Source organism: Terrapene carolina, unplaced genomic scaffold (genome assembly GCF_002925995.2).
Source record: "Terrapene carolina triunguis isolate 2854851 unplaced genomic scaffold, T_m_triunguis-2.0 Scaffold96, whole genome shotgun sequence".
Taxonomy (NCBI): domain Eukaryota; kingdom Metazoa; phylum Chordata; order Testudines; family Emydidae; genus Terrapene; species Terrapene triunguis.
In genome coordinates, this window is record NW_020664447.1 from 9,045,461 (window position 1) to 9,069,267 (window position 23,807).

The 23,807-nt window shown below is 40.1% G+C and overlaps 1 protein-coding gene across 1 annotated transcript in view; it reads right to left on the reverse strand.

The window, feature by feature from the left end:
* Nucleotides 1–5,946: 5,946 nt before the first annotated feature.
* Nucleotides 5,947–23,807, reverse strand: part of SYT9 (synaptotagmin 9) — a 119,171-nt gene continuing 101,310 nt past the window's right edge. Inside the window, exons 4-7 of the mRNA XM_026651522.1 lie at nt 17,505–17,625; nt 16,205–16,376; nt 15,283–15,412; nt 5,947–6,604 (exon numbers count right to left, since the gene is read on the reverse strand). Of these exons, the coding sequence (XP_026507307.1) occupies nt 6,530–6,604; nt 15,283–15,412; nt 16,205–16,376; nt 17,505–17,625 (498 nt within the window). The 3' untranslated portion in view covers nt 5,947–6,529. The remainder of the gene's footprint in view (nt 6,605–15,282; nt 15,413–16,204; nt 16,377–17,504; nt 17,626–23,807) is intronic.

Here is a 23,807-nt window from a genome sequence, read left to right on the forward strand (position 1 = left end):
TGTAGAAAGACAAAGGGAAATAAAGAGGAAAAAGATGGAGAATAGTGAGAAAAACAAAGGAGTGTGGTTTCTTAACGCAACAGCCGGGTCCATAATGTGAATTATTTGTTTTCTGTATTAAACTGCTTTTGTGCTAAATTTGATCATGATCTGACATTCCCAGGACCTTTTGGAAATGATCAGAACATTGATCTTGACCTTACATACTGTATGAGCATTCTCCTAGCCTTTGTGCAAACCATCAGTTTAGAGAGTAGTTCATTACTGGCGATTGCCTGATTTTGTTTTAATTACAGAACAACAAAGTGCCCTCTATTTTAATAGGTGTAATCACATGAATCTGCTGTGATCCTCAGGTAGCTTCAGTTCCCATAACTCATTGATTTTTCTCTTCATTTGGGGTGAAGGCTTCATTTATTCATAAGACTTTTGTGGCAAAATGCATCCAAGAGCAGAGAGCCCATTCAATACCCTTGATGCTATGTTAACCCAGCATTTAGGCTCAAGTGCTGAATACAGACTTGCATGCAGGTGAATTTCACCCAGGGCCCTTATCCTGTATCAGACTGTGCTAGTGAAAACCCCTGCATCTATGTGGAGTTCTATGGAAGTCAGTGAGACTCCCCTGAGTGCAGGTGTCCAGGCTAGCAGGGCTACAAACAGAGAGAGCAAAGCTTTATAATACATTGAGCCTGATTCTTTGGTGCCCTGTGCTATATGGGAGTCACCAGTGTAAAGTGGGGATAAAATGCTACCATATCAGAACAGTAGTGTTTTAGGAGTGAGGAAATATCAGAGCTGTGATCATGAGGGGTTTTTCTTTTGCAGAATAGCAAATGTTTCCTGGCAAGAGTTTGATTGGGAAACAGAACGACTGGTGAGTTTTGAATTCACACAATTTAGTTTAAATAAGCAGTTAATATTTTTAAAATACTATTTGTTTGTTTATTAATATTTATCTGTTGATTTCATAAATAAAAAATCATCATTTTTAGAAAGAGAAAGTAGTTTAAAATACCCTTTTGGAATATTTGGGTATTTTTTAAATGAAGATTTTTTTTCAATTTTTTTTTTTGAAGTTGTGAGCTGAGCTCTACTAACCTGATGTCTTAGATATGCATTTATTAGTTAACAGGATATGACTAACCACCAGAAGTGACACATTAGAGATGGATTCCTACAGTCTGCTAGATGGACAATAGTAAAGCTTTAAACTTTTTTAAAGGACTATTTTCCACACAAAAATGGTCTGCGATTGTCCATTTGTTTCATGGGTAAAATGCTGTACAGATGAGTTAGCAGACTGGTGATTCTCAATGTGCTGAGAAACAGTACATCTTAACGGATCACTTAATATTGCTAACGACTTTTGTTAGGCTCTTAGTTTCTTAACAGACAATGTGGCCTAAAATTATATCCAATGGAACACTTACAAGTTTTCCCAGTATTATAAACCCCATTCATATTTGTATTGGAACACTAAAGTAATTAAATGTTGTTTGCAAATTATTAAATGATTCCAAGTTTTATCACATTGGGTTTAAATCGATGACCTTTTTAATGACTCTGTGTGCCAAATTGGGACATGTGGTTAATTAAATGTGAAATGGCAAACATTTCTAAATACATCCAGTAGATTACTGGGCACTATGTTAGAATGGCAAATCAGTATAAAGACATGGATCAGGAAGATTACATGTTACTTCAAATGCACTGGTTTTTTTGGTTAATGTTCCACTATGGGACAATTTCAGCTCTCAGACACAATCATGGGGACTTTCTACTTGCAGAAGTTGTGCCAGTGCATGATTTAGACCTAATCAGTCTGCTGATTTTGTTGCAAAGCATGTCATATTTTTGTTTGTTCCCTATAGAATATGCACTGCAAATCGTATTATACACAATTTGTATATTATACGTATTGCAAACAGCTGCTGGTTTCTACCATAGCAAATTCTCTTGCTCAGGCACAACGGTTTCAGCTGTGAATGGATCTAGTATGTGACAGAACAATATGTCACCCAGTTTCCTGAAAAAAGCCAATTAAAAATCACACATTGTACTGCCCTTCTCCTTCCTTCAGAGACAGAGCGTCTGATCCATCCTTTTGTGGCTTTCTTATACTGATTATTGGAATGCTCTTACTAGCATTTCAACTTGTTTGAGTAGTGGTCTATAAACAATACAAAATTCAGCTGTTTATATTCCTGCTTGGAGCAGGTGATTCCATCATATCACCTCAATCCTATCCAAAATGTACTGGTTGCTCATCAAATTTCATATTAATTATAAGTGTTTGCCAATTCAGAGTAAGCTTTCTCACAAAACTAGGTGACTGGGCAACAAAATGGCAGATGAAATTCAATGTTGATAAATACAAAGTAATGCATATTGAAAAACATAATCCCAACTATACACATAAAATGATGGGGTCTAAATTAGCTGTTACCACTCAAAGAGATCGTGGAGTCATTGTGGATAGTTCTCTGAAAACATCCACTTAATGTGCAGCAGCAGTCAAAAAAGTGAATAAAATGTTGGGATTCATTAGGAAAGGGGTAGATAAGAAGACAGAAAATATCATATTGCCTCTATATAAATCCATGGCATGCCCACATCTTGAATACTGTGTGCAGATCGGGTCACCCCATCTCAAAAAAGCTATATTGGAATTGGAAAGGTTCAGAAAAGGGCAACAAAAATGATTAAGGGTATGGAAGAGCTTCCATATGAGGAGAGATTAATAAGACTGGGACTTTTCAGCTTGGAAAAGAGATGACTAAGGGGGGATATGATAGAAGTCTAGAAAATCATGACTGGCATGGTAAAGTAAATAAGGAAGTGTTGTTTACTTCTCCTCATGACACAAGAATTAGGGGTCACCAAATGAAATTAATAGGCAGCAGGTTTAAAACAAACAAAAGAAAGTATTTTTTTCACACAATGCATAGTCAACCTATGGAACTCATTGCCAGAGGATGTTGTGAAGGCCAACCCTGTTACTATAACAGGGTTCAAAAAAGAACTAGATAAGTTCATCAGTGGTTATTAGCCAGGATGGGCAGGGATGGTGTCCCTAGCCTCTGTTTGCCAGAAGCTGGAAATGGGCAACAGGGAATGGATCACTTGATGATTACCTGTTCTGTTCATTCCCTCTGGGGCACCTGGCATTGGCCACTGTTGGAAGACAGGATAGTGGGCTAGATGGATCTTTAGTTTGACCCAGTATGGCAGTTCTTATGTTCTTAAACAGTGTCGAAGTTATCTTTTGGAGTTCCTGATTTCTTATCCTACTGGCCTTTGGCTCAGGTCACTCATAAATTTCATCTTGTGTCTTCTCTCCAATTGTATCACTTGAGGCTCTTCGTGGAACTCATTGTTTGTTGATACTCGGAATCTACTTACTTTCCCATTGTCTAAATGTAGAGAGCCACATTCATCCCCAGTGCATAAATTTCTGAAGTTTAATGTTTGGACCAAGGTGTGTTTGTTCTCACTGATTTTTCATTTAACTAAATATTAACTCTGTAGGATTTCTTGACTGTTCATATTTAATATTACTGTGAAGTGTTTTATTTGCTTTGGAATAAGGTATTTCAAGTGCTGATGACATACAGCACTAGTAATGAACTGAAAGTGGCAAACAAGTGGCTAGTAAAGTCTTTCATAGTCACAAATTCTTCCGGGCACCCAAAACATAAGGTACTTTGTCTGTTTCAAGTCTGCAGTCTGAATGCAAATGCTCAAACTGTGGACAATGTGGGAATATCTGTTGAAAGAAGATAGTAGTTTTAAAATAGAAATAGTAAACACCAAAACATTTAATGTGATATCAGTTTTCAGTGCTGTCTATTTATAGTATATTATTTAAAGAGACATATGATTTCAACTGATCCGTAAGTGCTCTTCTTCAAATATCTCTCTGCTGTGATGTCTGTATCAGCCAGTTAATAATGGCTTGAGAGGCAGATGGGGATAGCTGGCACTTACTTTATTTATAGTTTGGGAGGAAAAGCAAATGTGTGTGTATATAGATGTTGTATTTATTGAATTATATCTTTCTCCCACCACCACTGTATATCTCTTGTCCCCTTAGATTGTAAGCTGTTTGGAGCAGAGATTGTATCTTTTTATGTGCTTGTATAGCTCCTAGCACAATGGGGTCCTGATCTTTTTTTGGATTATGATTAAATACAGTGTAAACTTCAAAACTACAATTCTGCTCTAAATTCTTCCTTGTATTCCTGGGATTTTCAAATAGCTGAAAGAGCAGTGTTATACAAAGTTGTTTTTAAATTGCTATTCTACATCCACAGAACTTACATTCTGGGGACTAGTCCATTAATGTAGCGGAAGCAGGTGGGTACAGATCTTCCAAATGAGTTAACGGCGAGCTTGCCCGATGGATTCCTGTTTAATCAGGTTCAACACTGGATCAGTCATGCATGTGTAGAACTCTCATTGATGTGAATGGAACATCACTAGGTGTGGAATATGACAAGCATGTGGCCCTGCTAGGCATAGATGACTCGTGCCGCCTGATACTGGGTGGGGGACAATGTAAAGGGGAGGACATGTGATTGCCCCATGTGTCTCCTCTGGGAGGAACTTCCAGCCCCACCTCTCTGGGTCAAGGCAGCCTATCCCGCCATCTCCTGGGGGGGCTGGGGCCACAGGAGAGGGGAGCACACATCTCCGGGAACTTGCTCTCAGTGCCTTCCCTAGCAACCCCCCACCCTGTGCCCAGCCTGGGGACTGCCGCGTTCTCCCTGTCCCACCAAAGTTACCTGCAGGGGGTGGGAGAGCTCTGTCCTTCTCCCACCACGTTTCCCCCCTACCCCCCCCCCGGCACATTCGGCCACTCACCTGGCAGCCGGGCTTGGGCAGGGAGCGGAACAGAGCCGCTTCTCACATGGCTGAAGGTGGCTGCTCAGGGTCGCTACGCTATGCAGCATGGCAGCTGCTTGAGAGGAAGCCCGGCTGGGGAGGCAGTGGCGTCTGCTCCCCCCTGGGCCCAGCTGCCAGGGATGGGGCCAAGCGAGCTGGAAACATGCTGAGGGGAGAGGGGATTCTGGCTCTTTGGGCCCCTGTCCCTGGCAGCCGGGCCCAGGCAGGAAGCAGAAGCTGCCACCTCCCCAGCTGGGCTCTCACAGGCAGCTGCTGTGCCACATAAAGCAGCAACCCAGAGCAGCCAACATGAGAAGCAGCTGGTCCCGCCCCTTCCACTCCACGCCTGGACCCGGCTGCCAGGGACAGGGGCTGAACATGCCAGGGGGCAGGTGCAGTGGGAGAAGGACAGAGCCCCTCTTCCCCCGTGCCCCTGTCCCCTGGCAGGCCAAGCAGAAATCTGCATGTCCTCCCTCTACGTGTCGCCTATGCTGCTAGGTATAACTTACTTAGTCATGCCAGTTTCTTATTTCTATACACTCTTTTCCATACGTGTCTACACTCTACCTCAGCACAGCTGGCAATTTCCCTGGGCTGCATGTCAAGCTCTGACAGGAAGAATACCGGTCTGGTTAATTTAAACAAGAAAATCATACTTTGCCACTTTGAAAATTACATGAAAATCTGAAATATGGTGGATAGAGCAAAGTCAGGATGCCCTTAAATTGCTAGGAAATTATGCTTCACTCTGCAGAAAGCTTTTTGTAGCCTTCTGATTTTCCTCTTTGAACACCCTATTTGTGTGATATTGTGTCTTTTACTTAATCTACAACGTGAGCTCCATGCCCATTTTGTTTGAAAAATGAATGTTCAGAACTGTACTAGAGACGTTTCCATTGCTTCCTGTTGATAAACACTGAATTAAAACATCTCTAAAGTATTACATGTGAGTTCTTTAAACATTCACTTAAACTTTAATATATAAATACAAAATAGGAATAAATAACAATTGCACAATGTCTTAAGAACAAAATTATTTGTATAGACTAGCGCTATATAAATAAATCAAAGTACATTTTACTTGTGTTTAGAAGAATGATATACTTTTTATAAAATTAAGAAATTTTAAATTTATTTACTTTATCCCTCAAACCATTCCTGCAAAGGAATCATGCATTATCTCTACTAAACAAAGATAAGATCCAGCTAACTGAACAAGTCCTGATAAAGATGTGGCTCTACTTTCCAAAATTAGACATGAAACATAGACATGACAGGACTACTCATTGAACAAGAAATAGTAAAGTAGAATACAATGTTCATGTGTAGTAAAATCAAAGTTACTGTATATCAAAACTATACTGGTCCCTTTACATACCTTTGCGATGAGTATTTAAAAAAATGACAACTGGCCAGCATGCAACTGACTAAAACATTCCAGTTTTAGGGATGTCTGAGTTTGGCCAAAGGAAAAAAGGAACTAAAAGAAACAGACAAAACAAACAAACATCCCAGATGCTTACAGTCCCCTTTGTGTTCTTCTCCTCTGTGCCAGGTCCGTTAATGCTTAGTTAGCAGCTGAGATGGGTCTTCCTGTATGAGGTCCATCATTACCATTTGGATTCATAAATTTCATGTGCCTTCATGGAGATGGCGGTCCTTTCAGAGAATTGCAGGACCCTGGAGTGCTTCCAACTGTAGTTCCTTGCCCAACCCACTGTATTAGAAATCACCTTTTAATGCAATTCTTGAAGACATTCAGCAATGTCCATAAATGTCACAGTTCCATTTACACAGTATTATTCACATTTACACAGCTTTGTTCACATGCTGTAAAGTTTGTCACTTCAGAACAGAATTAAGATGCAAGCAAGGACCTTCATTAATTACAGCAGAAAGAGAAAGCTTTAAACATCTGTTATATATCCTGTTCTGCTTCCGTTTTCACCTGCACAAGTGCTTTTATTAAATTCTACTATATTATGCATTGCTCACTCTACATTTTTTTCCTTATAATAATGCCATTTTCCCCCCATTTGATTCTAAGGTGCAGTCATTTTACAGTGCATTGTTCTAAACAGAAGGTAAGAACATTGAATTGAGAACAATTCTGTTGGTTTCAGCCTAGTTTAAGTTCTTCTATTTTTTTCTCTCCAGTTGAAACACAAAATGTTTTAACAATACACTAAATTGCACTATATTTCTAATTGGGTCAAACAAAAAAAATAAATTAAAAATCCTGATTTTTTTTTTTAATCAGTTGATGTTTTAAGCTTAAGCACATTTCCAGCAATTTTGGTTTTATGGCAAATAGGCCCCCTTAATGTTTTAACATTGCTGAGTGGTGTTGGTGTGACATGTACCTCTTGGTTTATATCTTGTGTGATAATATGGGTCTATATAATCCTAGGTTTAAAACTCCTTCTAAATTCCCCTGAAGGAAATGTACCTGTTTTTCAGTGATGCCCACCCCTGTATGGAGAATGACTCTCATCCACTTAGTCTTCTTGTAATTCTTTGGATCTCTTTCCTTTCATGCCTCTCTGTGGGATTGATCCAACTTCTGCTGAAGCCAGTGGGACTCTTTCTGTTTTCTCCAGTGGGAGTTAGATCAGGCCCTTGTGTAACAGGCTGTCATTACCTTTTTCACGTTTACTGCTCTTAGCTGATCCATGGATCAGCTGGAAAGAATGCTGAAATGCACATGCACTGGTACCATCATCCTGAGACACATGCGTCTCCTCTACTACGTGCCTGATTTCTGCTCTGGAAGCACCTGCTGCCCCAGCAGTGGAGTTGTATATGCACTCATTCACTGCCAGGTACTTTAGGCCCACATTTATGGTTTGTTTATGAAAGGGGGGGGAGTTTTTATAAAACTATATAATAGAAATATTTTTAGTGCTTTGTAAGTTCGGTGAAAAGAGATTTTTTTTAAATATATGTTAAAATTCATATGCAGCAGTGATGTGGTGTCCATATATTAACAAGGAACTTCCACAAAAATGCCCTTCTAGCCTGCAACAACATGAGTGTCTTGGAGGGATTGAAATATTTATTCTTTTAATTTCCTCTTTAAACAAAAATGCTCTCTTCTGCCAAGGAAATGAGGCAAGAGGTGCAAAACTCCAATGGACATCAGTGGGATCAGGATTGCACCCATAATCTCTTAGTGATCACATTTATGGAAGTGTTTGATTTCCTGAAAACTATACTGATTGTACAAAGTAGCATAGCACAAGTGTACAGTATAATCTGAAGTGGCAGTAAAGTGAAAAACTTGTAGGAATGTGTTTGGGGAGGGAGTTTTCTCTCTTGAGGAAGTATTCTGGAAATTACTGTACCTTCCATTTGAAGCAATTTGTTCCATTCCAAGGCAAATATACAAAATTTTAAAAAGAGGGTTGGGATTATTGTCATGGGCCCTAGTGACAAGTTACCTCTGGGAGCAGTGTTTCAAAAAGGGGTCGACTGTGTCAGGGTCAAGGGTAGTCACCCCAACTCTCCTGTTAATTCTGGGGCAGAATTTAAACATGATCTCTGGGGTACTCCACCTAGTATATTGCTGCCCTGCAGGGTTGGAACCCCAAACACAATAGCATTGTGCTAATGCATGAGAACCAGAATATGAAATTGACTGATCTAGTGGATTTCATTGTCCAAGCGGGTTCAGAGGTAAACAGAAATTATAAATGGTGACACATCAATTATGAAAAAGGAAGAATGTTAATATTCACAGTATGGTGCTAACCCACTGTGCGCATCTTTTATATAGTACTGCCACCCCCAACTGTTCAGGCATCTTCAGTTGGGCACCAAAAAATCATGAGAGTTAAAATAAATAAATGTTGGGTTCTTTTTCTTTGCCTTCTGGTTTCTGAACCTTTTAGGGTTCACTCAGGTCAAGTTTCCAAGCACTTTCTCCATAACTGAGCCAGCTAGAAACTCCCCCCCGCCCCAATAATGACACTGCCTGAGAATCTCAGCTTTCTAGATCCCAGCAGCTGGGGCTGTAAGTGAAACACCAAATAGTGTGAGAATGGCGATAAAATAATGAGAGCAGGCAATACTGAATATATAACTCTTATGTCTATAAAGGTGCCCCTTTAACATGCTGGAGATGCAGAAGCTGTGTGAGAACTTTCACATCCATCATGAGTCTCTCTCTCTCCCTCTCTGCAGTACAGGTGTTTCCCTTTCCACTGCAGATAAGGAAGAGTTATTTACTTATTCCCATAATACAAGAACTAGGGACCACCAAATGAAATTAATGGGCAGCAGGTTTAAAACAAATAAAAGGAAGAAGTTCTTCACACAGCGCACAGTCAACTTGTGGAACTCCTTGCCTAAGGAGGTTGTGAAGGCTAGAACTATAACAGCGTTTAAAAGAGAACCTCCATGAATTTATCCAGTTAAGTCCATTAATGGCTATTAGCCAGGATGGGTAAGGAATGGTGTCCCTAGCCTCTGTTTGTCAGAGGGTGGAGAAGGATGGCAAGAGAGAGATCACTTGATCAATACCTGTTAGGTTCACTCCCTCTGGGGCACCTGGCATTGGCCACTGTCGGTAGACAGGATACTGGGCAAGATGGACCTTTGGTCTGACCCAGTACGGCCGTTCTTATGCAGCTACCAATCCTGGCACTATACTGGGAATAGTAGTTACAGTGGGTAAGTATGCACCTGTCAGCTTTGCATTCAAAGCAGGGATGCATGCATTGACTTGCCAAGGAATCAAAATATTTCTCTTACAGGACCAAATTCATTGACCCCCATGGGAGTTTTGCCTGAATAAAGAGGACAGGCCTGAAATGAGGTTCATGCATGACAGACTAGAATACGGTCACTGTGCCACAGGCTTGCTGATACCAAGGAGCCGCTCAGACAGCTTTTGTTGAAAGTCTAACAAGACAGAAACAGACACACTTTTTGCAAATTTTGGGCCAGCCTTATAGGCATGTGCTCAAGACTACCTACTCGTATTTGCATATGCTCAGTTGCAAATCCAAAATGCCTAATGAACATGCAAGATGGTGTGTGGACACAAAGGAAAATGTGACTATGCATCAGGCATTTTGTTCAGACAAAAGTGTACACAAGTTTTCATGTGTATGTTTTAACATTAGGGCTTTTACTAAATCCTTGAAATTAAACTATGCTGGAAAGGCTTTATACAGTTAATTACATTCACAATTGAAGATATAGTGAAAGTAGCTTTTTATCTCAGTGGCTCTTGTTCCTGGATGTGGATTTCTTAGTGTGGTACTGCCCGGTACAGTGATCACCTTTCAACATTTGTCAGCAATTACCACACAGTGGCATCTAAGGTACTCCAGTTATTTCCTATGCAAATTATAGAGAAAGCTCCTATGCATTATCTGTTGCTAAATTAATTTAAAATGATAACTGTGTGGGTGTTATGGGGCAGAGCCACTTGTGATCTGCACCTATTTTATACAGAGGTGAACAAATCTTCCTTATTCAATGTTACCTATATAACTGAGACAGCTGTTGAAAACGGATCTGCAAAGAGCAATGAGGATTTACAGGCTACATAAAATACAAACACAATCCTACTTATTCTCCTTCTTGCTGAAGGAACATCATGTCACTAAGGTTGCCGTACCTGTCTCATTCTTGCCCTACAGACAGTAGCTCCTTCTTTAGTTTCTTAGATTGTAAGGTCTTTGGGGCAGGAACCATGTTAACCTGGATTTTTGTACAGGGTGAGAGGGGACACCAATCCTTACTGGTACCTCGAGGCATGACCACAATATAAATGTATAATGACAATCAATCTTGAAGAAATGTATTTGCAAGAATATCCAGCACAGCATTCATTTTTTTGTTTGAAAAATATTGAATATAAAAATGAAACTGGTTGCTGCACCCAGCTGCAAATCACACTGCTTGCTGATTTCCATTGCTATGAGGCTTGCTATTAAAACCAGACTACATCCATGAATCTCTGGAAATGGGCATGAATGTGGCTCACCATCTGAATTTGGGCAATGCTAGTGTCCATACCAGTAATTCATAGATAACACCAAAGGGTGTTACTGTTACTTGCGGATTCTATCTAAACAAACCACTCTTCACATAGTTGAAACGTTTGTTTGAAAACTGAGGGTCCTATTCAGCAAATATTCAGAGTCTTATGGCTCTGGACACAAAGGCTCTAGAAGCTTCCAAAGCTTAGCTATCACTGAGCCCAATCCTGATTCAGGACCCAAAATTATATGTTGTTTTTATAAATATTTCTCTGCACAGCTTAGATGCTTTTGGTACCCTCCCCCACTTCATTCTTGGGAATTCCAAACATACGACTCTTTGTAGCTCAGGTAGATGTAAAGTGACCCACATTAATGACCGCTGAAGGACTCAACTGAGCATGTGCTGAGAGAATAGTGATGTCAATTAGATTCTGACAGCCCTTTCTTTTCTATGGACAAGACCTCTGCCGCCCATCGCCCTAAAAGAGGGAAATACGGGCTTGATGTAAGGGCATACATAACCTCTGCTAACAGACATTGTCATACTGGTTTTCAGTGCTCCACAAGGGTTCTGTCAAGCCACTCGCGTCATTGCTCGACTACAGTTAAGAGCAAGGTGCTCTGTTTTCCAAGCCCAGTTCAATCGGAGCAAAGCACAATTTTGGCTCTTGCCCGTCATGAAAAGGAATAAAGTGCCACTGATCATGTCTTCAGCTTCTCAGTGAGCCCAAAGCTTTGTGTTCTGAACTTCACTACCTTGCTTGGACTGTTTCCAGGTGCCATAATCTTCCACTCCATTCATTCAAACAGTTTGTGGGCGTTCAGAGGTCCCAGACATGCAAACTGAACTGCAGTGGGACCCATTACTAAACATGATCAGTCATGGAGATATGGTCCCAGTAGGATACTGCTGTCATTGTACAGGGGCTTCCTGGTACTTGCCAACTGTCTACTGAAGCCATCTATGGTTGACACATAGCAAAACTGCCATATCACTGTAAGCATCCACAATTACATTCTAATCAATACAACATACATAGAGAGGCTGCCCACTAATCATATCTCTGCATAACTTATGGGCATCGTGGCTTGACTCCTGGCTAGAACTATCAATATGGCAGAGCTTCCCATCCTTCTGTGCTGAGGGTTAGCATGCTACACCTCTACCCCGATATAACGCTGTCCTCGGGAGCCAAAAAATCTTACCGAGTTATTCATAGATTCATAGATTCTAGGACTGGAAGGGACCTCGAGAGGTCATCCAGTCCAGTCCCCTGCCCTCATGGCAGGATCAAATACTGTCTAGACCATCCCTGATAGATAAATGTCTAACCTACTCTTAAATATCTCCAGAGATGGAGATTCCACAACCTCCCTAGGCAATTTATTCCAGTGTTTAACCACCCTGATAGTTAGGAACTTTTTCCTAATGTCCAACCTAAACCTCCCTTGCTGCAGTTTAAGCCCATTGCTTCTTGTTCTATCCTTAGAGGCTAAGGTGAACAAGTTTTCTCCCTCCTCCTTATGACACCCTTTTAGATACCTGAAAACTGCTATCATGTCCCCTCTCAGTCTTCTCTTTTCCAAACTAAACAAACCCAATTTTTTCAGCCTTCCTTCATAGGTCATGTTCTCAAGACCGTTAATCATTCTTGTTGCTCTTCTCTGGACCCTCTCCAATTTCTCCACATCTTTCTTGAAATGCGGTGCCCAGAACTGGACACAATATTCCAGTTGAGGCCTAACCAGCGCAGAGTAGAGCGGAAGAATGACTTCTCGTGTCTTGCTCAGAACACACCTGTTAATACATCCCAGAATCATGTTTGCTTTTTTTGCAACAGCATCACACTGTTGACTCATATTTAGCTTGTGGTCCACTATAACCCCTAGATCCCTTTTTGCCGTATTCCTTCCTAGACCGTCTCTTCCCATTCTGTATGTGTGAAACTGATTTTTCCTTCCTAAGTGGAGCACTTTGCATTTGTCTTTATTAAACTTCATCCTGTTTACCTCAGACTATTTCTCCAATTTGTCCAGATCATTTTGAAGTATGACCCTGTCCTCCAAAGCAGTTGCAATCCCCTCCAGTTTGGTATCTTCTGCAAACTTAATAAGCGTACTTTCTATGCCAATAGCTAAGTCATTAATGAAGATATTGAACAGAGCCGGTCCCAATACAGACCCCTGCAGAACCCCACTTGTTATGCCTTTCCAGCAGGATTGGGAACCATTAATAACAACTCTCTGAGTACGGTTATCCAGCCAGTTATGCACCCACCTTATAGTAGCCCCATCTAAATTTTATTTGCCTAGTTTATCGATAAGAATATCATGCGAGACCGTATCAAATGCCTTACTAAAGTCTAGGTATACCACATCCACAGCTTCTCCCTTATCCACAAGACTCGTTATCCTATCAAAAAAAGCTATCAGATTGGTTTGACATGATTTGTTCTTTACAAATCCATGCTGGCTATTCCCTATCACCTTACCACCTTCCAAGTGTTTGCAGATGATTTCCTTAATTACTTGCTCCATTATCTTCCCTGGCACAGAAGTTAAACTAACTGGTCTGTAGTTTCCTGGGTTGTTTTTATTTCCCTTTTATAGTTGGGCACTATATTTGCCCTTTTCCAGTCTTCTGGAATCTCTCCCGTCTCCCATGATTTTCCAAAGATAATAGCTAGAGGCTCAGATACCTCCTCTATTAGCTCCTTGAGTATTCTAGGATGCATTTCATCAGGCCCTGGTGACTTGCAGGCATCTAACTTTTCTAAGTGATTTTTAACTTGTTCTTTTTTAATTTTATCTGCTAAACCTACCCCCTTCCCATTAGCATTCACTATGTTAGGCATTCCTTCAGACTTCTCGGTGAAGACCGAAACAAAGAAGTCATTAAGCATCTCTGCCATTTCCAAGTTTCCTGTTACTGTTTCTCCTTCTTCACTGAGCAGTGGGCCTACCCTGTTTTTGGTCTTCTTCTTGCTTCTAATGTATTGATTAAAAGTCTTCTCGTTTCCCTTTATTCCTGTAGCTAGTTTGAGTTCATTTTGTGCCTTTGCCTTTCTAATCTTGCCCCTGCATTCCTGTGTTGTTTGCCTATATTCATCCTTTGTAATCTGTCCTAGTTTCCATTTTTTTATAGGACTCCTTTTTATTTTTTAGATCATGCAAGATCTCGTGGTTAAGCCAAGGTGGTCTTTTGCCACATTTTCTATCTTTCCGTGTTATAGGTGAAACTGCGTTATATTGAACTTGCTTTGATCCACCGGAGTGCGCAGCCCCGCCCCCCTGGAGCACTGCTTTACCACGTTATATCCAAATTCGTGTTATATCGGGTCGCGTTATATCGGGGTAGAGGTGTAGTTGTTAAACAGGCTACCATATTTATATCCATAAGCCTCTGGAAATGGGTGTGAACATGCATTGCCATCTGAATTTAGACAACACTTGTAACAATAAAAGTAATTCCTAGGTAACAGCAGAGGCCACTGTTACTGTTTGTATTACATTTGCCTGGATTAGAGCTAAATGATGGTAACTTTCAGAAATCAAGATATAGCTGTGTCTATGATGAATGTTTGTGTCTCATGAATCAGGATTAGTATTCCCTGGGGAGGGAAGGGAGTGAGTGGGAGCGGTTAGAAGGATGTCTGTACCCCACTGGACTCTCTGCGGAATGGCCCCTGAGGAAATGGCTAAGAAAGAGATCAACAGGAATGCCAAATTTCTGCTGAATAGGTTAAAAGGGTGAGGAAGCCTCTTCGGCAGCCATCCATGCGCAGAAGGCCTGCATAACATTTCTGCTGAATAGGGCCCTAAATGAAGACAAAAGAAACATAGGAAGCCAATCGTAACTTGAAGAGCTTTTCTGATTTTGCGGTTTCTTATTTTTACACTTGCTAATCTCCAAGGACATTTTATTATTTTCGGTGCAATTAGACATCCCTTTGGACATGCCAATGGAATGGAAATAAAGTTTTACAAGAGAGTATGTCATATTTTTATCTGATATATAAATGTAAAACAGCCTAACTATTTATTTAATTATTCCTTAACAGCTCTAAACAGATGGATATGGTTTAGCCAATATACAGTGAAAGTTACTCAAAGTTTTATATGTTATAAAAATCATCTTATATATAATGCCTGATTTTTAAGTTATATATGTATATTTTAAAAGTTTGAAGTATTTTACATCCCACTAAAACTGATAGGAGCTGATTTTATGTCCATGCTACGTCAGGCTCACTTTAAAAACAGGAGTTTCAAAGCCCTTTTCTGGGTTTAGTCTACAAATGTGGATCCTGCTATTTTGTTCACAAAGATTTTATCCATCTTCTAGTTTCTCATTAAAGAGCTTTCACAATTAAAATAAATACGCAGGAAATGGAAATCTTACCTCTGCAAGCGGATGCCAATGAGCAATCGGTTTCCGAGGATACGAGAGCATTTCATTCCAGTGGTCCCGGCCTAGGCTCTCTGCATCGTTGCCTATTTGACACACTCCAATGACCTCATTGTGACCTACACTGTGAAAATGTGCCATAATATTTTTTTCTTAAAATTTTACATTTGGGAACAAATATCATTTAAATTCGTTATGACAGACAATGATCGAGGATGCTGGGAAAACTTGATGAGCTACACAACACAGGTTTGAGCTTCATCCCTATCTTTCTCACTAACATAGATAATATACCAATAATTTACTCTTTTATACCATGTTAGTTCACACTGTGTGTGTGTTGGTTTTCTATGAAGTAAATTGACTGTTGGACTTTTATTTGTCTACACTCCAATTTTAACCAACAGAAAAATTCATTAATATTTGCAAAAGAGAAAAATAACTATACATCATACTTGTTCTGACTCCAGCCCACCCAAAGCATCCGACATGTAAAGACTACTATGTGAAACGGGATAGCTGAACAAACAGTACACCTATTCCAAAGCAATTATTTGCAAATAGAATATACTGTGGGCCACATTTTCAGAGGAAATCTGAGTAATTAATATGATTGTGCACAAATGGCCATTCAGAGTGCAAACTGTTCATTTGGATAGGCAATCATTACAATTCTAGTAAATATGTATGCAAATTAGGTATACAAAGTTATGGATGCAATTCTGTATCTCAAAAACTAAGAAGGAAATGCTGTTTGATGGTACAGAGAATTGTAGCCCTCTGCCGAGACCTGCATGACAAAACATTTGTAATCAATATCACAAACTGAGAAAACTATGAGCATTTGTGCCAGCTTTTTACAATCTTTTGCCTCGTAAAATCTTGCATAGTAGAGTAACAGCTACAGGTATCTCACCGGTCATAATCCATAACTGCTATTGACAAGTTAATTTGGTCAATGTTTTCCGGAGGGACATCAAAGACTATGGCTTCATTGTAAACAGGATTGAGGGTATTCCTCTTGGTGGAAGTTTTCCTTTTCTTTAGCCGCCTTCCTTCGCACATTAAAGAAACCTTCACGTAGGGATCTGTGTGAATCATAATAAACAGTTTTGTTGATTTAAAAATAAACACAGATGGAAAGCAAATGGAGTAACCTTTAATATATGCCTATATCTATATACATAATTTATTCACCGGTACCTAAATTAGAATCTGAGCTCCTTCAATAATGAAATGCCTGGGAGGTGCTGGCAGTTAAAAGGTCTTCCTGGTTGAATGACTGTAATGAACAATTAGATGTTCATTCAGGAAGCTGGGTTTTTGTATTGTGTCTTCTCAAAGAATGTAAAAATTTCCATTATGACATAATGTGGATTCCCGTGTTTGTAACAGTCTGTGTAACTGATTACATCTATAGCAGAAGTAGAACCCGGACACAATCAGATAATGTGGTCAGCGTTAGTGTTTGCGGATATGGAATTAGTTATGTTAACACTTTAGAAGTATAATAGAGTGGTGTACAATTATTGTTCTCTTTAGAGGTACAGTTAAAGCTGTGGGTGTAGTAGAAGACTGCCCCACTTGGGGCACCTGTTTCATTGTAGCTCCTTTCTGACAGTACGATTACCCTTCTCCCCCTTTGCCAGTGGATTGAAACAAGGCATCTGTGACCCCTTTGTAGCAAAATCCCAAACTGGTTTCATTTTGTTTTCAGTACCGACCCTGAAAATAGTTGCTACAATGGACCAGTGAGCCTCATAATCTTGGCCCAAGCATCATTTGTATCAGGTTAATGGCTGTTGAGCCTCTCCATTGTCAGTGTTGGTTTATACTGTACCCAACAGAAACTCCAACAAATAGCAGGCAGTGCAAAATTAAATTCTGTGGTTACAGTCCCAGACTGGCCATCTCCAAGTATTTAAAAGCCAGGCCCCCAAAATTCTTGAGGTCTTTATGATAATAAAATTTGGGTTCTTTTAAATTGCCTTCTAGTTTTTGAGCCTTTACGGTTCACATTTTTTAAGCTTTTCTTTGCAACTAGGATGGCTAAAATCATTTTTTTAATGAAAGAATCTCCCATAATCAAATAACTCCAGAAACTGGGGCTTTAAGAAAAACACCAAATATCAGAAGAGTTGGAAACACTGTATCATATCTTTAATTCAAGGGGGAGAAGATGAAATTGTAATGTTGGGCATGAAAGAAATTCCTACCTGATGCTCCTGTTATGTCCATTGCCTTTAAATTCCTAGCCTTTATTATGGTAATAGTTAATCTGCCAGCTGTTGGAAGGTAGCAGAGTGAGAACATCAAGTCACCAAGATCCACATTGTCCTGTAAAAAAAACAAGTTTGTGAAACAATAATAAAACACACTCTCTCTCTCTCTCTCTCTGCCTAGAAAGGCACAGAGTAACTAATGATAAAATATGTGTATTTAGGAGCTCAGGTTATTCCAGAGGAAACTTAATTCTCACTTGCAAAGCACATGGCAGGTGCTGCTCAGTTTGTAGGCAGAGTTCTGACACCAGCAGTACCATGAGCTGTAAACCTCATTACAATTTTGTAGCAGTCAGTAGTCAGACAGGAGCCGTGTCCTAGTGGTAAGAACAGGGGTAGGTACCTGGAGATCTTTGTTCTACTACTGACTTGCTGTATGATGTTGGACAAGTCTCTGGAGCTCTTTATGCCTCAGCTTCCCTATTTGCAGGGAATTTACCATAACAGGGTTCATGGGAGGAACAGCAAATTGACAAGGTAGGATAAGTTTTCATACAACTGCCCAGGACTTGTCAGGCCAAACATTGCAGTAGGGAAGGTCAGTGGAGGGAGCACCATCAGGGGTTAAAGTAACCTGGAGCAGGAGGGAATGCAACTCTCCCTCTCCCGCCAAAAGCAGAATGACAACTTTCCTCTCCCTGGTTTGCAGGAGCAGCTCTCCCCCTGCAGCCCTCCCTTCTCCTTAGCTGGTGCAGCGACTGCATCCCTTTCCTGTTTCAAGTCACTGGGTACCATCTGGGTTTCCGAAAGGCAGCTGAGGAGGAAGTCCACCAGATCCCAGATGTAAATATTAGGGAACAAACACAATTTTTTTCACCTGATTACAAAGGAAAAATGTTGGTAGATTTGTTCTACCTAGCCAAATGCTTCATCCACTTTGGACGAACCTGCCAACATTAGAAGCCATTCAGTAGGGATGATGCATTAGAGCATGTTGTAAGGCACATCTGTTTGCTCAGCTTTTGCCCTAGGGAGTGGGAAGAGATGGCTGAGCGACAGTTCTTTCCTGCTGTTTCTTTCATTCTTTTTTTTTTTTTTTTGAGAGGGGCGTTCATTAATTGACAACATATTAATTATATTGATAATAAGCTGTAGGAGTTGTGATAGGTGCATTTTGTAAGGGGGGGGGATAGATTTTTGGGAGAAAAGTAGGGATTTACTTTTTAACTCCTTGTAGTAGTTTGGATTTAAGGCAGCTTTCCCAAGAGACAGAGTGGGGGAAATGGTCACTGTTTTTCTGAAAAAATATAGTTGAGCATGAATTAATAAATATTTATTGACACCAGCAGATAAATATTTGTTTTGTAACTGGAGTGGTATCTGTGAAGTATCTCAGAAAGGACTCAACATTTTATTTATTACTTCCATTCTACCAAGCTTTTAAGTGAGTCTGGAAATGCTTTTTGTCCATTTTACAGTTTTGGTATCAATGTAAGCAGATGAGAAATCTTGTTTATCGATGAAGAAAACTCTATATTTTTGATAGATAACTGTGACTATCTGGCGGGGTGATTTTCTTTGATTAATAATGTCTCCTAATTAAGCAGCCCTAGAGATCTTTCTCTTCATAGGTTACACACTTTTTCCTTTTGGATTCTCAAAGGAAACTTTTCTAGTTATAGATACCTTTTTCTGTTAACAGTGTATGTGTTTAATCTGCTGGGGTGGTGCAGGTTCAGTGTTAGCATTCCTGTTTCTGGTAATATTCCATACAAGTTGTTTTTCCCCTTATTGTGATATATTTATGTCACAGTAACACCGACAAGCCTCAAGCAAGATCAGAGTCTCATTGTGCAAGGCAGTGCATAGACACATGGTAAGAGACTATCCCTGACTGACAAATAGGACAAAGAATGGGAATGGAATAAGAGGTGAAAGGTCACACATAGCAGTTCAGTGGCAGTTCAGGTCTCCTGAATTCCAGTCCAGTGTCCAATCCACTACTTACACTGTTTTTCTTTCTTTCTTTCTTGCAATGACCCTGTCTTCCCCCTTAGCTTCTTATCCCTTTAACTGGTTATAGCTGACCTTTCAAATTAAAAAGGTCATAGAGCAGTTTTTAAACTAAGGGCTGGGGCAAAGCCGACAAGTGCGGAGGAGCACGTGGTTCAGACAGTGACATCCCTTAGGGGACGATCTATTAATGGAGATTCTCTATGTCCTAGTAAGGAGGAGAGGGTGGAAGATGATAAAATACAGGTAGGATCTGATGAGAAACAGTCAAATGAAAAAAAAAGTCCCATTCAATTACATCATGTAATGGCAGACAGCTAAAAAGTGACAAGTTTTTAAAGTGCTTATATGCACCAATGCTGTAAGTCTAAATAATAAGATGGATGAACTAGAGTGCCTCATATTAAATGAGGATATTGATGTAATAGGCATCACAGAAACTTGGTGGAATGAGGATAATCAATGGGACACAGTAATACCAGGTAAAAAATATATCGGAAGGACAGAACAGGTCGTGCTGGTGGGGGAGTGGCATTATATGCGAAAGAAAGCGTAGACTCAAATGAAGTAAAAATCTTAAATGAACCAAACTGTACCATAGAATCTCTATGGATAGTAATTCCATGCTCTAATAATAAGAATATAGCAGTAGGGATATATTACTGACCACCTAACCAGGATGCTGCTAGTGACTGTGAAATGTTCAGGGAGATTAGAGTGGCTATTAAAATAAAAAACTCAATAATAGGGGATTTCAGTTATCTCCATATTGACTGGGTATATGTCATCTCAGGAAGGAATGCAGAGATAAAGTTTTTTGACACCTTAAATGACAGCTTCCTGGAGCAGCTAGTCCTGGAACCCACAACAGGAGAGGCAATTCTTGATTTAGTCCTAAGTGGAGCACAGGATCTGGTCCAAGACGTGACTATAGCTGGACCGCTTGGTAATAGCGACCATAATATAATTAAATTTAACATCTCTGTGGCGGAGAAAACACCACAGCAGCCCAACACTATAGCATTCAATTTCAGAAAAGGGAACTACACAAAAATGAGGAGGTTAGTTAAACAGAAATTAAAAGGTACAGTGCCAAAAGTGAAATCCCTGCAAGCTGCATGGAAACTTTTTAAAGACACCATAATAGAGGCTCAACTTAAATGTATACCCCAAATTAAAAAACATAATAAGAGAACCAAAAAAAGTACTACCGTGGCTAAACAACAAAGTAGAAGAAGCAGTGAGAGGCAAAAAGTCATCCTTTAAAAAGTGGAAGTTACATCCTAGTGAGGAAAATAGAAAGGAGCATAAACACTGGCAAATGAAATGTAAAAATATAATTAGGAAGGCCAAAAAAGAATTTGAAGAACAGTTAGCCAAAGACTCAAAAAGTAATAGGAACATTTTTTTTTAAAGTACACCAGAAGCAGGAAGCCTGCTAAACAACTAGTGGGGCCACTGGACGATCGAGATGCTAAAGGAGCACTCAAGGACGATAATGCCATTGCAGAGAAACTAAATGAATTCTTTGCATCGGTTTTCACGGCTGAGGATGTGAAGGAGATTCCCAAACCTGAGCCATTTTTTTTAGGTGACAAATCTGAGGAACTGTCCCAGATTGAGGTGTCATTAGAGGAGGTTTTGGAACAAATTGATAAACTAAACAGTAATAAGACACCAGGACTAGATGGTATTCACACAAGAGTTCTGAAGGAACTCAAATGTGAAACTGCAGAACTACTAACTGTAGTCTGTAACCTATCATTTAAATCAGTTTCTGTACCAAATGACTGGAGGATAGTTAATGTAATGCCAATTTTAAAAAAGGGCTCCAGAGGTGATCCCGGCAATTACAGGCCGGTAAGCCTCACTTTAGTACCAGGCAAACTGGTTGAAACTTTAGTAAAGAACAAAATTGTCAGACACATAGATGAACATAATTTGTTGGGAAATAGTCAACATGGTTTTTATCAAGGGAAATCATACCTCACCAATCTACTAGAATTCTTTGAGGCGGTCAACAAGCATGTGGACAAAGGGGATCCAGTGGATATAGTGTACTTAGATTTTCAGAAAGCCTTTGATAGCTCCCTCACCAAAGACTCTTAAGCAAAGTAAGCAGTCATGGGATAAGAGGGAAGGTCCTCTCATGGACTGGTAACTGGTTAAAGATAGGAAAAAAAGGGTAGGAATAAATGGTCAGTTTTCAGAATGGAGAGAGGTAAATAGTGGTGTCCCTCGGGGGTCTGTACAGGGCCCAGTTCTATTCAGTATATTCATAAATGATGTGGAAAAAGGGGTAAACAGTGAGGTGGCAAAATTTGCAGATGATACAAAATTGCTCAAGATAGTTAAGTCCCAGGCAGACTGCAAAGAGCTACAAAAGGATCTCTCAGAACTGGTGACTGGGCAACAAAATGGCAGATGAAATTCAATGTTGATAAATGCAAAGTAATGCACATTGGAAAACATCCCAACTATACATATAAAATGATGGGGTCTAAATTGGTTGTTACCACTCAAGAAATAGATCTTGGAATCATTGTGGATAGTTCTCTGAAAACATCCACTCAATGTGCAGCGGCAGTCAAAAAAGCGAACAGAATGTTGGGAATCGTTACGAAAGGTATAGATAATAAGACAGAAAATATCATATTGCCTCTATGTAAATTCATAGTATGGCAACATCTTGAATACTGTGTGCAGATGTGGTCACCCCATCTCAAAAAAGATATATTGGAATCGGAAAAGGTTCAGAAAAGGACAACAAAAATGATTAGGGGTATGGAGCGCCTGCCATATGAGGAGAGATGAATAAAACGGGGACTTTTCAGCTTGGAAAAGAGACAACTAAGGGGGGGGGGAATATGATAGAGGTCTATAAAATCATGACTGGTGTGGAAAAAGTAAATAAGGAAGTGTTATTTACTCCTTCTCATAAGACAAGAACTAGGGGGCACCAAATGAAATTAATAGACCACAGTTTCAAACAAACAAAGGAAGTATTTTTTCACACAACGCACAGTCAACCTGTGGAACTCCTTGCCAAAGGATGGTATGAAGACCAAGACTATAACAGGGTTCAAAAAAGAACTAGAAAAGTTCATGGAGGATAGGTCCATTAATGGCTATTAGCCAGGATAGGCAGGGATGGTGTACCTAGCCTCTGTTTGCCAGAAGCTGGGAGTGGGTGACAGGGGATGGATCACTGGATGATTACCTGTTCTGTTCATTCCCTCTTGGGCCCCTGGCATTGCCCACTGTCAGAAGACAGGATACTGGGCTAGATGGACCTTTGGTCTGAGGCAGTATGGCTGTTCTGATGTTCAGAAATAAAAAGTTGAGAAACAAGAACTAATTAAGACACACTCCAGGTTACACTCTAGGACCTTCTACTAATGGAATCCTCCCTACTCTTTACTTTAAACACTACCATTGGTATAAGCAGTCCAGATGTCTTCACTTCTTGGCAGTAGAAGTGAACACTGTGGATAAGTTGTTTGTGGTGACAGCAAAGCAAACAATTAAAGGGCATGACACTAGTACAAGATGTCTGGGGTGACTCACCCTGTTTAATGTCTCCAAACAGTTCACAGCACGGAAATAGACTGCTACCACACTCTTTGTGTCACTGACTCATTTGGACTGCTGGAAGATCAAAGTGGTGTTTGACAAGGTGATGTTTAACACTATAAGTGGTGTCACCACACTCAGAGGAAATACTCCTTTGTTGAAATCTGCACTCAGCTCTGGGTGAGGCATATCTGCTGTATCAAATTTCACTGATGAATAGTTGGACATGATTATTTTCTGACTGAGAAATTTTCCCTAAATGGTCCATAATCACTGCACCGCTGCCACTTCTGATTCTGGGGGAAAATGTTTCAAGAGATTGGCTGGAAGTTTCCCATGTCCATGGGGATTCTGAACTATTCAATTTTCCCTCCTGTGATGCAAACTCTGTAACTCTTTGGGGGAGAGAATTCCATGGTCCATTTACAGTAGTTAGTGACACCTTTTTGTGGCTGTATTCTTCAAGAACTTGCCCCCATGAACCAAAACAATTGAGGAAAATTCCAAAGTAGGGATTACCCCTATCAAATTGCTCATGAGCTATTAGGAAAATCTGGCACCCTAATGAAGCATGTAATTTTGTAAAGAGAAGTCCCAGTAGATAGAACGGGATAAATAAAAACAATGAATATGTTTCAGTGGTATTCATTACCTTTTTGATTTGTTTTCTACGAACATTTCTAAGAGCAACTTTGCTCACAAGAACATTCA